Source organism: Salvia hispanica, chromosome 5 (assembly GCF_029641045.1).
Source record: "Salvia hispanica isolate PSC_SH4W2 chromosome 5, Shi_PSC_v1, whole genome shotgun sequence".
Classification (NCBI taxonomy): domain Eukaryota; kingdom Viridiplantae; phylum Streptophyta; class Magnoliopsida; order Lamiales; family Lamiaceae; genus Salvia; species Salvia hispanica.
The window spans coordinates 11,963,821-11,978,563 of NC_142696.1; the positions used below are offsets into that span (position 1 = coordinate 11,963,821).

Consider the following 14,743-nt stretch of genomic DNA (forward strand, 5'->3'; position numbering starts at 1 on the left):
AAAATAGGCGTGCAATATAATTACAATAGATATGTATATTGACCTATTAATGTAAGTACTAAATATTTTAAACATAAAAAGTAATCATATTACATTATTTGTCATGCCAAGAAAAAAAATCATATTACAATTCTTTGATAGTAGTACTATTTTTTATGTAACTAAAATTTTCGGTAATCATCAAGCTATTCTATATAAAATAATATTCCCTTTGTCCCGTTAGAATTGAAACATTTTACTTTTTAGTCTGTCTTATTAAAAATGAAACGTTTCTAAAACTGGAAACAATACTTTCTTTACTTTTTTTTCTCTCTTACTTTACTCACTTTTCATTAACTCACAAAACAACATTACATAAAATCTCGTGCCGAAAAAAAAATATTGCATATTAAATGGGACGGAGGGAGTAATATTTTTCAGTTTGATTTTTTATTTTCTTATTTTAAAAATTTCATGAAAATTTTTAAATGATAATAAAAAAATATTGAAAATTATAATGGATTTCTTAATTTTTATTTTTGTAAAGTTTTTGTTTATAAATAAATACTTATAAAACAAGAAAAAAAGGTCTTATTTTTAAAATCTCAAAATAGTACTATCAAGGAGTTTTAATATAATTTTTTTTCTTTGGCATGAAAAGTAATGTAATATAGTCTGATTAAAATTTTATGTGTGAAATATTAAGTATTACATTAAAAAGTCAATATACTTATATATTACACGCCTATTCTAATATTTTGTGATTATAATTTTCATATTTAATAGTAGTAATATAATCTCCCTTTCTATAATTAATAAATGTCTATTTTGTGCAATTATTTTTATTGAATTGGTGTTTAATTAATGTGGCATATGTACCATTTCTTTATTTCCAATTGTCAATGATTTATTAGTGAGGTATACCAATTCACTATACTAACTTGGTATTGATGTACTATGGAATTTTTACTTGCTGAAAAACATGTTGTAGCAGATTTTGGGCTGGTTTTGTGTCGTTCATTTAATTGTTCTAATCAACATGTCACGCAGATTGGAAATATAATAAAACTCAATAAATAATATATCTAAAAATAACATTACTCCGATGTAGTGTTGCAATTTTCCGTTTGGTAATTCCTAAACAGAAAGAACAGTTTTAACTTCTAACATTTCACTAAATAAAAATGTCTCTAAAAGATGTGGCATAAACAAAACATTTTCATTTTAACTAATTGAAAATAGGGTGTTTTTTTCCCAAAAATCATACACTTTCCGCATTTTCTGGTCTTTCCCGTCAACTTTAAACGTGGTATATAATATCGTCTAAGAAATATAACCATAAGTATTATCATCGATATATTACTAATAGTATAAAGTTTATAATAAATTACTGGACTTATTCAATACAATCAAATTAGAAATGACACAGAATCAATGCAAATGACAAAACTCAAGATTCTTTTTCATATTTCAGATATAATGGAGGAAAAACAATTTCACAATATACATAATTGTGAAATCCAAATACTAGTAGATTAGGTAAATGATCAATTCTTGGGAACCCAGCATCCATGCAGCCCATAAGGAAGACCATAGGGAAATTTAGCTCTAGCAATCTCTTCAAAAGTAGTTCCATCTAACACCAAGGCAAATCCATCACCATTCTTCTGACTAACCATTGAGATCACAACACCTGCAATCGTACATATGTTATTAGTATACAACAATGAGATTGCATTCTCATAAAAAAGAGAAAACTAACCATCATCTTCCTCAGTGGCACCCGGCTTAGCAACGAAGAAGGGCTCGGATGGGATAGAGCCTTCCTCACACCAGCTCTTAGCCTTCTTGTCCACTAAATCAAGCTACATACATGAAGAAAACAAAATTATGTTAAACAAAAGTGAAGTGTTATGGGAAATTAGGATAAATTAATTAATGAATGAATACCTTAGTAATGGTATTTGGGAAGTTGCAAGGCCTTTTTGCACCAGTTGCATATGCATAGCGATATTTCTTCCCCAAAAAGTTAGGGTTAATGCTACACATATCCATGCCTCTCCCATGCTCATTTGGATCCAATGCTGCCTCTAATGTCCCATTAGGGCTCCCATCAATTGGAATCCTAAATCTCCCAACCCTTCATATACAACACATTTTAATGTAGTAGTTAGTACTCCATAAAACAACAAATTAATTAAAGAATTAAATAGATATAAAAAGATATTAATCAGACTTTGCACCAGGGAACACATCTTGGCTGTGTAACGAGCGAAGATTATGGAGTGAAAGGTTTGGAAGAATGGCAGGATCAGCATTATGTTCACAACAATCAGCAATAACAGCCGTCACTCTTCCATCTTCATCTGTCTCTTCGTAAGCATTGATGAAATGAAACGTCACAAACGGAGGAACCTCCACACTCGCCACCTTATAATTAATTAAACAAGAAAACATTAATTACTATTTTTAATAAATAAAAAAGGAAAAATTTATTAAAAAAAGCTTACAGTCTTGCCAGTAGCTTTGCACATAACATGCATGTAGGCTTTGGAGTCAGGGAGCCATTGAAACTTATACAATTCTGTGGGCTCAGCCTTTAGCAAATTCTGTGGACAATACCTAAGTGGCATCTCCGGGACCACCACATAGTTCTCGGTGACCGGGAAGGAATGGACCCAACCAGGGGATGGCCTGCCCCGACAATTGACACGCCCCATGAGTTTCCTCTCATTGGTGCCAGGGTTCATCCTGACGACTTGGTGGCCTGGGTTGATTAGGTCGGGTAACAAAGTAATATACTCGGTATCAGTGACAATTGGGTGGGCCGCTTGGATGAGGCCCCCCAAATTGTCAGTGTATTCGAACTTCCCCAACGTGTCTAACGTGTCAGGGTCGATGAGAATAGAGCCTTTTTGGGTCTCGGTCAAGCATAGGACTCGCCCATCGCCTAGCTTAACGACACTGGTCATGGTATTGTCGGTAAGCGAAGCCCCCGAAAATAGCTTAGCTAGGTCGCCCATGTAGTCTAAGAAATTGTCGCTTTTGGGCCCATTATCGGAGAATTCATGACTTAGCTAGGTCGCCCTTGAAAAAATATCATATTAAAAATATTACTACTAGAATTAATGACTTACTATTAAATTAATTGTTGCGTAGGGGGAATTGTTTGAGGGGTTATTATGGTGTATTAATTTTTTGTCGTACTGGAACTTGTATTATTCATCATCTCCAAATAATATTCAACCTTCACGTGACACTATATGTCGCCTCTTTCTAGACAAAAGAAATACTAAGTCAAAAGGTTACAAGAAAAAGAGAAACAACAAGAAAAATAGGAATTCGAAAATTGATTTTTAACCCATTATAATTAGGTATATAAACGTTAATAAGACTGAAAGAGTCATTCATATAGTATATATATAATATTCCATATACTTGTATATAGTTTTACCAAGATTTGTTTCTCAATTTAATATGATAGAGCTAATAAAAATTCTCAAATGAAAAATTCAGGATATAACATGAGTGCATTAGAATGATAAATCTAATTAGGGTGATAACCATAATAATCCTTCCGAAATTATTACTATCTCTGTCCCCCAAATTTTGACACAGTTAACATTTCGGTCCGTCCCTAAAAATTTGACACACTTCACTTTTACCATTTTTGGTAGTGGACCCTATATTCCACTAACTCATTCTTACTCACATTTTATTATAAAACTAATACTTTAAAAGTAGGACCCACATCCCATCAACTTTTTCATCTCACTTTCCATTACTTTCTTCAAACCCGTGCCGGGTCAAAGTATGTCAAAATTTGAGGGACGGAGCTAGTATTTTATAGACGAAATATATTATTTTCACTAAAATATCATTATATGCTGAATTTATATCATCTTGAAACTATCATTTTACAAATAAAATATATCATTTTCGCTAAAATGTCATAGTATGCTGAATTTAAATCATCTTCAAACTATCATTCTATAAATAAAATATACTCCCTCCGTCCCCGATTAGGAGTCACACTTTGACCGGATACGGGTTTTAAGAAATGTAAAAGAAAAATTGGTTAAAAAAGTTTGTGGAATGTGGGACCTATTTTTTTATATTGATTTTATAATAAAATGTGAGTGAATTGAGTTAGTGGAATGTGGAACCTATTTACTATTTATAATAAAAATGAAGTGTGACTCTTAATTGGGAACGGGCCGAAATGGAAAAGTGTAAGGCTAAATCGGGGACAGAGTGAGTATCATTTTATACAAATAAAATATCATTTTATTAATTACTAGCATCTTTTTATACCGACCGAAAGTATCAATTTATTGTACATACGGAAAGGAATATCATTCTATATTTGACTATTTTGATTTATGTCATATTCAGGCTTAGATTATAATGAATGTTGTTGATGATACTAATAGATGTGCATCTTTTATCGAGAAAGTGTTCAACTTTTCAAAAAAAAAGTTGGTGATATTCAAGTCGGACCTAATAAGGTCTTTTCAATTTTGTGTGAAGAAAATTTAATGGGTTGTGCAGCTCATACTAGTTTTATATAATTTGTGGCACTTGTACAGTACTCCTCCGTTTTATAATAGTGGAGTCATTTTACCATTTTGGTTAGTTTTATAGTAGTGGAATTATTTTCTTTTTTAGTAAAAGTCAACACATTTCTTCTCACTTACTTTATTCTCTCTTTATTCTATCTCTATCTCTTTGCCTTTTTTCATTTCCTACTTTATTCTTCCTTTGCTTAACCCACTTAACACAATTTTTCTTAATCTCCGTGCAAAAAAGAAGTGTCTCTACTACCTAAAACGGAGGGAGTAGTATTTAATTTTTCTAAACAAATCATCAATATTTATCCCAAACGTAGTCATATTAATTTGAATGATTTATCCATGATATCCAATCAAAACGCTATCTGTAATTTTTTTTTTACTCCCTCCGTCCACCATTTAAAGTGTCATTTTGATTCGACACAGGTTTTAAGAAATTGTTTAACTTTGTAAATAAAAGTAAAGAGAGAAAGTGAGTGGAATGTGATACTCATTTAAAGCATTAGTTTTATATTGAATTGTGAGTATAAAAAGTTGGTAGAATGTGAGATCCACATACTAAAAGTGGAATAAAGCAAATAGTTTCTATAAATCGTTAACAAGCCAAAAAGGTTCTTTAAATCGTGGACGGAGGGAGTACATGTGAAAGGTTAAAGAATTAACTATATTACAAACCCATCATGATCCTAATAGCATCATTAACCCTGGCCCGAATCCAGGCCCCAAGTCCCCTCCACGTCATCATTTCCCTAATTTTCAGGGTCAGGCTACAACTCCCATAAGAGCATTCCCAATGGAGGTGGCGAATTCTCGGCGATAAATCGCCGGTTATCGCCGAATTATCGCCGGCCATTGTGGCGAAGTCGGCGATAATTCGGCGATAATGTTGCCGTTGCTTCGCCGAGTGGCGTTCTAACGCCGGATTATCGCCGAGCGATCGCCGGCCACTGTGGCGACGCTCGGCGATAATCGGCGATAATTAAAATTTTTTTTTTTTTTTTTTGAACCCAACGGCTATTTTACATTCCACCCCTATAAATATTTCCTCCACTTCCTCCATTCATCACCCACAATCTTCATTCTCTCCATTTTCAATCTCTTCTCCCAATCTTCAATTTTCATCAAAATTATGAGCTTTTGGAAGAAAAGTTCCCGATCGGGTAAGGATAAGGGTAAGGGGAAAGAGTCGAGTTCACAAATTCCCAACACGGATGAAGCAAACTAGCAGTGGATGCAGTCGTTGTTGGCGATGGGTTCTCCTCCCGGCCAACTTCCATACGGGGGTCCGTCTCCTTTGCAGACTCCTCCGGCGCGGAGACTTTCTCCGTACTTCAACTCTGCCGGCAGAATGCCCTTTCCAGCCGACGATGTGTATCGGCCCCAGTTCGACACCCCCGGATCAACCCCAGGCGACCAAGAATCTCAGGCCGCGACACTGAGCGCGGAGGACTTCGAGGTGGAAGAAACGCCCACCGAGCCGCCTTCTAGGAGCGGGAGGGGGAAGGCGCCGGCGTCGTCGGCTGCGACTGATACGGGTTCCGATGAGAGGCCGAAGCGGGTAAGGACTACTTACACTCTGCAAGAGTCCGAGCTGATAGCCGACTGCTGGGCGGACACGTCACAGGACGCGGAGCGCAGCAACTACCAGACTGAGATCATATTCTGGGAGCGGATTGCCGCGAAGTACAGGAGCCACAAGACTGCCTCAATGAAGGACCATGGCAGCGAGGCGATCCGTCGGCATTGGGAGCGCCTCATGAGGGACTGCGGGCACTTCAACGGTATTTATTCTAACTTGATGACTCACATGACGAGTGGCCAGAACGAGCACATGGTCCGAGATGAGGCCATCCGGATGTATAGTAGCCAGTACTTGTCGACGAAGGGCTTCAAGTATTGGAACATCTACGATAAGCTGAAGGATCTCCCCAAATTCCGGACGGGAATGCACGACGCGCTGCACGGGAAATCGGTGCGCTCGCGACTTAGCGTTTCGGAGAGCGAGGGGAGCGCGGCCCACATCGACTTGAGTGGGGATGGTCCGCACGAGCGCCCGGAGGGAGTGAAGAAGGCGAAGGGGAGGCGGAAGGGGAAGGGCGCAACGTCGGAAGTCGCGTCGGAATCCGTCATCGACTTAGAAAAAGCCACTTATTCGAGCAATGTCGCCAATCTGACCCAGATGTACACGCTGTACTTCACCGGCGGCGGGACCCCTGAAGAAAAGGCGGCCCTCTGGAAATGCATCCAACACCTGCAGAGTACGCTGGGGCTCGATCCCGACGCCCCTCCGGCCCCTCCGTCTTAGATTTTTTTTTTTTAAATCTTTGTTTATTTGCGTTTTTTATTTGTAGTTTTTTTTTTCTCGTTGTATTATATTTTCCAATGATTAATACAACGATGAATTGTTCATTATTAGTCTATTTATTAAATACATTTGTAGGGAAAATTAAATAATATAAAAAATAATGATGTAAAAATGAAATGTTGAGTTAGGGAGAAATAAGGGAGAAATAAGGGAGAAACCAATGTAGCACTTGGCTAAAAACTGGGGATAAATTTTGGTGCTGATGTGGCGCTGATGTGGCAGGAGTTAGGGAGAAATAAGGGAGTTTTTAGGGAACTCCATTGGGAGTGCTCTAACCCTGCAGGCCTCATCCAGGCACCAACTATTAAATTGTACTATCCACAACTACAACCTATTTTACTCATAAAAATTGAAAACGTTGAGCAATCATATCACAGGAAATTCATAATTCATTCAAAAATTGAAAATTAAAAACATAAAAATTTAAAATAAAAAAAAAAACATTAAAACATAACATCAATGTTGAAAAACGTTGGCGCGCATCCAAATTTCTTCAATTAGATCCTCTTGGAGGCGAGTGTGTGCTTCTTCATCACCCATCTCAGTTGAACGGGCCACAACATTGCGCATGTCGAGAGAAACAACCTGCACTAGAGGGTCGTTTACAACGAATGAACTGGTGGTGCTCGAGCTTTCATCGGCGCACCATGTCGTGACGTTGTCTCCTTCTTCCTCAACGATCATGTTATGCATACATGATGTCGGCGATTGAATGACGTTTTCATCCACGGGCAGCTCCTTTCACTATACTCCACCGTGCTTGGAGGACTCTGAATGCACGCTCTACATCTTTCCGAGCCGCCTCTTGCTTTTGGGTGTCTTCGACGTTGTCTTCACGAACACGAGTCATCGTGGGTAGATCTCATCAGCCAGATAGTAGCCCATACTGTACTGACGGTGTTGGCCATGAACTCTACGTTTGGCGTTCGCCTAACACATAAATCGTTGAATAGTAGAGATTCGTTCACACATTCAAGTCGTTGTTCGACCCAGCGATACTAAAGTAGGCATGTCAGATACACAATCTTTGATAGGCAACAACCTCCAACACGATCGTCGAATGTGATGTTAAAAATAATGGGATGAAATTCTCAAGCCGTGTACAGGCGGTACTCTAACTATTACAAGCTAAAGGAAACTAACAACAATAACAGTAATAAAAATTACAAAGAAAATAAAAATATAACAATCCAACAATAAGTCGAGTCGAGGGAAGCCATCTTTCTGCAAGACAAATTACGCCCCTGGTTAGTGCTCACGGAATGGCGTATTGCCCCCAAAGATAACACGACTTCCTCCTAGCGTGTAGAAACACCTCAAACCCGCTAGGCACATGCGAACTTGATAGAGCTCCGAGAATCGAGCTAGACAATGCTCTTATGATGCACACTATGAAGTATAGAACTAGAGAGAATAGAAAATGATTTCTTGATGTGTTTTCCATCTATATAAATCCATGCCCTATATAGGCTAGAGATGGAGACATGAAAGATCAATACATAAAGACACCACATAAAGATTTTGGGGGTTACACAAGATGAAAGGCCAAAGGACTTAGCCATATGAGAGGCCAAAAGTCTTGCCTTCACCACACGTTTTTTCCAACATATGAGCCCTTGTGCCCGCTAGTGTACTGTTCTCTCCATGTTGTTGGGCAATTCTTACACTGCCAGTGCAAACAGTTGATGCTGCCCAGCATCCCAGGGAAGTCGTGGACCTGCAGCTCGTGCATGTTCACCATCATCCGGGTGTCATCGGTCGTTGGCTTTCTCAAGTACGTATCCTTGAATGCTTCGACGACTGCCAGACATAATTTAGCTAGGCACTCTCGTCCAGTGTGATCGCTTACATGGAGATACTCGTCGAACATATCTGAAGTAGTTTCGTAAGAGAGTTGACATATGGCAGATGTGCATTTCTGCAAAGTCGATATACTTTGCCGGCCAACAGCATCGGTGGTTTGCTTGAAATAGGAGTCATGAGCTGCAATTGCGTTGATGATCCGCAGGAATAAAGGCTTCCGCATCCGGAACCGACGGTGGAACATCTGACCACTCCATCGAGGATCTCTAGAGAAATAATCGGTGAATAGCCGCAAATGAGCTTGTTCATGGTCTCGGTGGATATACATCGGAGTCCGACATTCCGTGGTACGCGGACGTGTTGTTCATTCCATGCTTGAATAGCAGCTTGGTAGCGAGCAACCACATTGTTTATTTCCTTTTGGATTCCATGCATCGCCTCCTCTAACATTCTTGCAATGTCAGCTTCGATTACTCTTTGATCAGGTCGAGGAGGCATTTTGACGGATGTATTTGAGTGATTTAATTTGAGAGGGAGATAAATGAAGTAGATTGGAAATGAAAATGGTGTGAAATTTAGATGTTATTTATAAGAAAATTTTGAATTTAAAAAAAAAACTTTCAAAATTGCGGCTTGGGTCCGGCCCGAACCCCCTCCAACAATGGGCCGGACGGCGACGCATCCCGTCCAGGGATTGTGTAACGCCGGTCTGGGCCGCAACCAGGCCCGGCCTTAGGCTGTTGTCTTGTCCCCAGGCGCGGCCCAGACATCCCCCCCTAATGCGCTAGGTTGTGGGCGGGTGCGGTCCGGCCTGCAGTTTTATTCATGTTCTTTGAGTTTTAAGAGGCTAATGGGATTTGTCGATCAAAACCAACTGTGATCACAATGTTAATCGATCTTGCACTTATTTCATTTAAAAATAATAACTATCTGTGTGTGTGTGTTACGTAGTTAGATTAGGTGAGTCATCCACTTCACTTTAATATAGAGACAGATTGTAAAGACTAAAGAGAACACAAACCCTCACCAGTTTTGCCTAAATTATATAATGGTAGAAACATTTACCAATAATGTGGCTGTAGTTTAGTGGTAAGAATTCCACGTTGTGGCCGTGGAGACCTGGGCTCGAATCCCAGCAGCAGCCACAAAATTGTTTTCTTAATTTATATTTTTGAGAAATAATTTGTTCATTTTTATTGGAATTTTTGGCAAATGTGACAATTTTAAAAGAATAAAACCTCGTTCTGGTGAGGTTGATATGAGATTTCATGTTATATAGAAAATCTCAAATTTTACTGAACAGTATAGTCTATACGAATTGAAATGAAGTGAAAATGTGATTCAGTGATTACACCGATTTCAACCTCTTCCAAAATGTCAGATCAAATGGTTGAATCGGCTTGTAACTCGGAACTTGGTTACAAGGAAATTATTTCTAACCAATTGCATAATTAAAATAATGATGGTGATAATTAAATACTCCATCCGTTCTATAGTAATGGAGGCAAAACTTTTCGGCACAGAGATTAAGAAAAATTGTGTTAGGTGAATTAAGTAAATAGAGAATAAAGTGGAAAATGAAAAAGGTAAAGAGATGAAGATAGAAAAAAGTAAGAGAAAGTAAAGTAGATGTGGAAAAATGTGTTGACTTTTACTAAAAAGGTAAATGACTCTATTACTATGGAACGGACAGAAATGTCAGATCAAATGGTTGAATCGGCTTGTAACTCGGAACTTGGTTACAAGGAAATTATTTCTAACCAATTGCATAATTAAAATAATGATGGTGATAATTAAATACTCCATCCGTTCTATAGTAATGGAGGCAAAACTTTTCGGCACAGAGATTAAGAAAAATTGTGTTAGGTGAATTAAGTAAATAGAGAATAAAGTGGAAAATGAAAAAGGTAAAGAGATGAAGATAGAAAAAAGTAAGAGAAAGTAAAGTAGATGTGGAAAAATGTGTTGACTTTTACTAAAAAGGTAAATGACTCTATTACTATGGAACGGACAGAAATGGAAAAACGACCCTATTACTATGAACGGAGGGAGTACATCTCAAAAAAAGTGAAGATGGTGATTATATGATACTGTAAGTCATACCATTGTCTTTCTCGTGTAAATAAATTTCCATTCAAAACAGTTTTATACCCTCTCGGTGAGAGGTACCAACTAAATTGAATTGTATTTTGTTTGGAATATCTCAACTAAATTGAATCATTTCCTTTTTGTTACACAACAAAACATTCAATCTCTCTTATTTTATTCCATCACGTACTTTAATCTCATTATTTTTCCTATTTTATTCCCCACTTTCACTTTTCAATGCAATTTCTTAATTTCCATGCCCAAAAATAGACTCATCTTAATTGGGACGGAGAAACTACAACATGCTCTTGAATATTTTGAGGTATGCAAGATTGAATCTGGGTTTTACCTGAAGATAAAATTGAGTAATGGGAGAAATAGCTGTGAATTAACATTATTGTAGGCTATTTGTTGTTGTTAACACCTCATTTGACAATCCTAGTAAACATGAATGAAAATTTTAGAAATTGCAGATTAGTATGGTAGTAATGCTAAAAGAAATTCAACAGGACTGCATATAACATATTTATCCAAGTCCAGTCAAGAATATATCAATGTCAGTTAGCAAGCTCATGAGTAACTAGCAACAAGGCAAGTTTTCTCTTGACAACACGAAGTTGCAAGTCGAATATATCGAAGCAGCAGCAGCCCTTACAGCTAAATCCTTCTCCGAATCTTCCGCTGCTCCCGATCTGCATTTTCAACAGTTTAGCTAATAACTGCTTCTGGCTTTGATTTAACATGAAAGATATCATTGCCGGTCACACAGATATTCTTACCTGCTGTGAGGAAGTGCCTGCTCCGAAGGGTGATGCGAACCATTTGCGCTGAGACCAATTTCACAATGTGACTGCATTTCCTTCACTTGGTTCAGCCAATTCTCCTGATAATATATTCGAAGAGATAAGAGATCATATTCATATATAGCTCTTATGACGAGGATATAAGACAGTAACTTTATACATGAAAGATTAAAAGCCGTGCATTTGTGAAGAACACGATCGATCCAAAGAAATAAAGCCATGATTCAGATCACACATGCTGGGTGGTCTAGAGGTGGCCAAATAGTCTATCAAAGAATTTAAAACTCTCGAAAAAATAGGGGAAAAAAATAAGAAATGCATCAACGAACGGGAGGACATCAAAATTAGGAGGAAAATAACTATAATTCACCAAATAATGATAGCATAATATAAGTGCAGAGAAGGACCCACGATAACTAGGCAACATTCAAATATACATCCAATCAAACAGAGCGACAAATATGTCAAATCACCGAAATACAAAGAACTAATAGCTTAGACATGATAGCCGGTAAAGTTGGGAATGCCTGAAGCAGTTGCAAATACAGATCCCAAACATGGATTATTCTAGTACATATAAGAAACCTCACCAGATGGCGCTCTTCTTCGGAAAGTGCTTTATCCATTTGCCCAAAGAGAGTGCTCCATCTATCAGAGTGAGCATCAGCAGTAGAATTAATCATTTGTAAATCATTTTCTTGGTCAGACAAAAACTCTCTGGATATTAGGAGGGGTAATTCCGTGGTAATAACTGCACGAACTCTTTTTTTACTTCGTCTTAATGCTGCATGGAGAGACCAATCTCGATTAGAAAATATATCTAAAGCCTAAACAGCCACTATGAAACTTAATTTTATTGAAAAGAAAAACCCTGCCTGCAAGACGCCCTCTTATATCTTGATGTAGAAGTTCCAACCATTGTGAAGCTATATTGGCAGCTGAAAACGAAACAAAATCAACATAAGCTATAGAGCTTTCTGTATTTTGCTAAAATAGTTAAGACTGAATGTGTAACGCAAGCTCGTGCTAAAAGCATCACCTCCTTGAGCCTCGAAACTAACATGTCTCAAACCACAAAAAGAAGAACACAAGTAAGCAACCTTTTAGAGAAAGCGAAGTAACACTGCTAATGTTTGCAGATTCATCACTTGACAAGCAACTGGCATTCTCCATGCCAATTGCTACGGATGATGTTCTTGCGTACCCCATATGTGATTCACCGTCGCCTCTTGTGATCCCCGTATTTGGATATAAAGATTTCGAGAAGAATGCATAATCACTCATCTGCCTTCTTCCTAGTAAAGCATCCCCATGATCAAGCCCAGCGATCTGTTTTCCAAAACCACGCACATCTATAGCTTCTCTTCTATCAGAGAGTTCATGTGCACCAGTCTTGATCTGATTATGTCTCTTGCTTCCTGAAATTAGACTTTCGTCCTTTTCTGATCTCACTAATGCCTCTATAATAGAGTGAACCTGTTTACTGTTTCTCACATGGTTAATGATCCCAGGATTAAGCCCATTAAGCAAACCACTTGGTGCAGCAACTCTAGCAAATCTATCAACCTGTTCTTTCATTGCACGTTCAATTTTCTTCTTCATTACATCGTTGCTAGATTTCTTCCTTCCACGCGTCTTTGACAGGGTACCCGGTGGAGCCCCATAAGGTGCAGACAAGTAATTATTTTGCTTCAAGCCCTTCCAGACTCTCATTGGATCCTTTGTATCCAATGGGCCTACTGAACTGACACAGTCCGAGTCCTCCCTCGACCTCAAATGCTTGTTCATTTTACAAGGATAGATGGACTCATTGATAGAACTCGAAACATCTGCAGCATTTAGGTCCAAATCAAACCCTCTAGCCTTAGTTAGGACATCTTCCTTCTCAGACGCAGGAAGGTTGTTTGATTCATCAACACGTGCTGGATCATCGCCAGTAACCACATAACTGGTGGAGCCAACACGAACATTCAGATCAAGCTCTCTGGAATCTGGAATTGCTGAATTGATCAATTTCATGTTTTAGTTTTAATTTAATCCAACAAATGGCAAAGAGTTCAATAGATGCTAGTACATACAACAGAACAGAACGAAACATATTGTTCACTTAAATCAACACAAACAAACAAAAGAGGGGAAGTAATTGATTTTATCGAATGTAAAAGGTTAATCATAATCAGTAATACAATATCCAAATCCAAATAAAACAGTAAAATTAGTTGAAGAAAATACAACAACAAATATACCTTCGGCTCGAAAAACTGGTTCAAGATCGCCCATTTTAACACTCTTTTGAGAAGTTTCGGATGTTTCTTGAATTTCAACGCTACCCCTTTTCTGTTCCAATCAAATCAAAACCAAAAGCTCTATTAAAACAAATATCAATTTCGAAGATAAAGAAAAATCCAACCTTTGATTCAGATCTGTGGTTTGGAGACTGATTCTGAACCCAATCCTCACCATCCATGAAATGCTTAACTTTTTTGGAAAAGATCTGTCAGTTTAATTGCAAGATTTTGATAGACGCCTCTTTTTGAGAAAAACCTCAAATTGAAACTGAAAGGTTTCAGCTTTAATCAGCCGGACAAGGGAAATGACTGCAAAATTGGAAAAAGGAATGAGAGAAAAAGAAGGCTATGGATGGATTAAAGATTTGTTGATTAAGGTATGTGAGTGGAAAATTTGAAAATAAGTCAACAGGGTTACGACTGTATCTCTTCGTCTGTATTGGATTTGAATTGCAGAGGAAGCGCGCTGAGAAAACAAAAAGAAGCGCTTTGCAGACTGCACTTGAATCTAATTGATTAATTACGATTTTTTGTTTTATTTGTTTTTCTAAATAAACACTAAGAAAATACTCCAATTTTCAAAACATAGATTTGTTTCGTGTTAAAATTAGACCAAATTTAAAAATGAAAAGTTTTTAATAATATATTAATGTGGATATCATAATCCATAAACACCACTTCTACTATCTTTTTCCTCTCTCTTACTATTTTTTCTATCTTTTTTTATTTTACCAATTGCACATTAAAATGTGTATCATTTACAAGTTTGTCTATATTTTAGAACGGATGTATTATTCACTAGTATAGACATATCATATATTCATATGGAACTATGAGCAGGTGTGT

At 37.5% G+C, this 14,743-nt stretch overlaps 3 protein-coding genes and 1 non-coding gene across 6 annotated transcripts; 1 reads left to right on the top strand and 3 right to left on the bottom strand.

Moving 5' to 3' along the window:
- Positions 1–1,526: 1,526 nt before the first annotated feature.
- Positions 1,527–3,002, bottom strand: LOC125189856 (carotenoid cleavage dioxygenase 8 homolog B, chloroplastic-like). Its single transcript, XM_048087085.2, has 5 exons — positions 2,490–3,002; positions 2,216–2,409; positions 1,930–2,119; positions 1,742–1,844; positions 1,527–1,672 (listed from the first exon to the last, which is right to left on the bottom strand). Exons 1-5 carry the CDS (start codon positions 3,000–3,002, stop codon positions 1,527–1,529), a joined length of 1,146 nt encoding a protein of 381 aa, XP_047943042.2.
- A 5,498-nt stretch (positions 3,003–8,500) lies between these two features.
- Positions 8,501–9,046, bottom strand: LOC125189855 (uncharacterized). Its single transcript, XM_048087082.1, has one exon. It carries the CDS (start codon positions 9,044–9,046, stop codon positions 8,501–8,503), a length of 546 nt encoding a protein of 181 aa, XP_047943039.1.
- Positions 9,047–9,790: 744 nt separating this feature from the next.
- On the top strand, positions 9,791–9,865 carry TRNAH-GUG (transfer RNA histidin (anticodon GUG)). The gene has a single exon. It is a non-coding gene; the product is annotated as a tRNA-His (tRNA).
- Positions 9,866–11,298: 1,433 nt separating this feature from the next.
- On the bottom strand, positions 11,299–14,367 carry LOC125187458 (uncharacterized). Of its 3 annotated transcripts, none has more exons than XM_048084055.2 (7): positions 14,020–14,367; positions 13,856–13,946; positions 12,710–13,600; positions 12,485–12,547; positions 12,200–12,393; positions 11,586–11,689; positions 11,299–11,498 (listed from the first exon to the last, which is right to left on the bottom strand). In XM_048084055.2, the coding sequence occupies exons 1-7, from the start codon at positions 14,074–14,076 to the stop codon at positions 11,387–11,389; spliced, it is 1,512 nt and encodes a 503-aa protein (XP_047940012.1). In that variant the 5' UTR covers positions 14,077–14,367; the 3' UTR covers positions 11,299–11,386. The 3 variants fall into 3 exon arrangements, with proteins under 3 accessions (XP_047940012.1, XP_047940011.1, XP_047940013.1); XM_048084054.2 differs by having other exon boundaries at positions 12,710–13,609; XM_048084056.2 differs by having other exon boundaries at positions 12,710–13,609; positions 13,856–13,975.
- Between the last annotated feature and the right edge of the window lie 376 nt (positions 14,368–14,743).

Coding starts and splice junctions, on each gene's coding strand:
- LOC125189856 (XM_048087085.2), bottom strand. CDS start 3,002: ATGGGCGACCTAGCTAAGCTATTTTCGGGGGCTTCGCTTACCGACAAT. Junction 2,120..2,215: donor GATGTGTTCCCTGGTGCAAA/GTCTGATTAATA, acceptor TTGTATATGAAG/GGTTGGGAGATTTAGGATTC. Junction 1,673..1,741: donor TGCCACTGAGGAAGATGATG/GTTAGTTTTCTC, acceptor GTACGATTGCAG/GTGTTGTGATCTCAATGGTT.
- LOC125189855 (XM_048087082.1), bottom strand. CDS start 9,046: ATGTATATCCACCGAGACCATGAACAAGCTCATTTGCGGCTATTCACC.
- LOC125187458 (XM_048084054.2), bottom strand. CDS start 14,076: ATGGATGGTGAGGATTGGGTTCAGAATCAGTCTCCAAACCACAGATCT. Junction 13,947..14,019: donor ACCACAGATCTGAATCAAAG/GTTGGATTTTTC, acceptor TGATTGGAACAG/AAAAGGGGTAGCGTTGAAAT. Junction 11,690..12,199: donor CCGAAGAAGAGCGCCATCTG/GTGAGGTTTCTT, acceptor ATATATTATCAG/GAGAATTGGCTGAACCAAGT.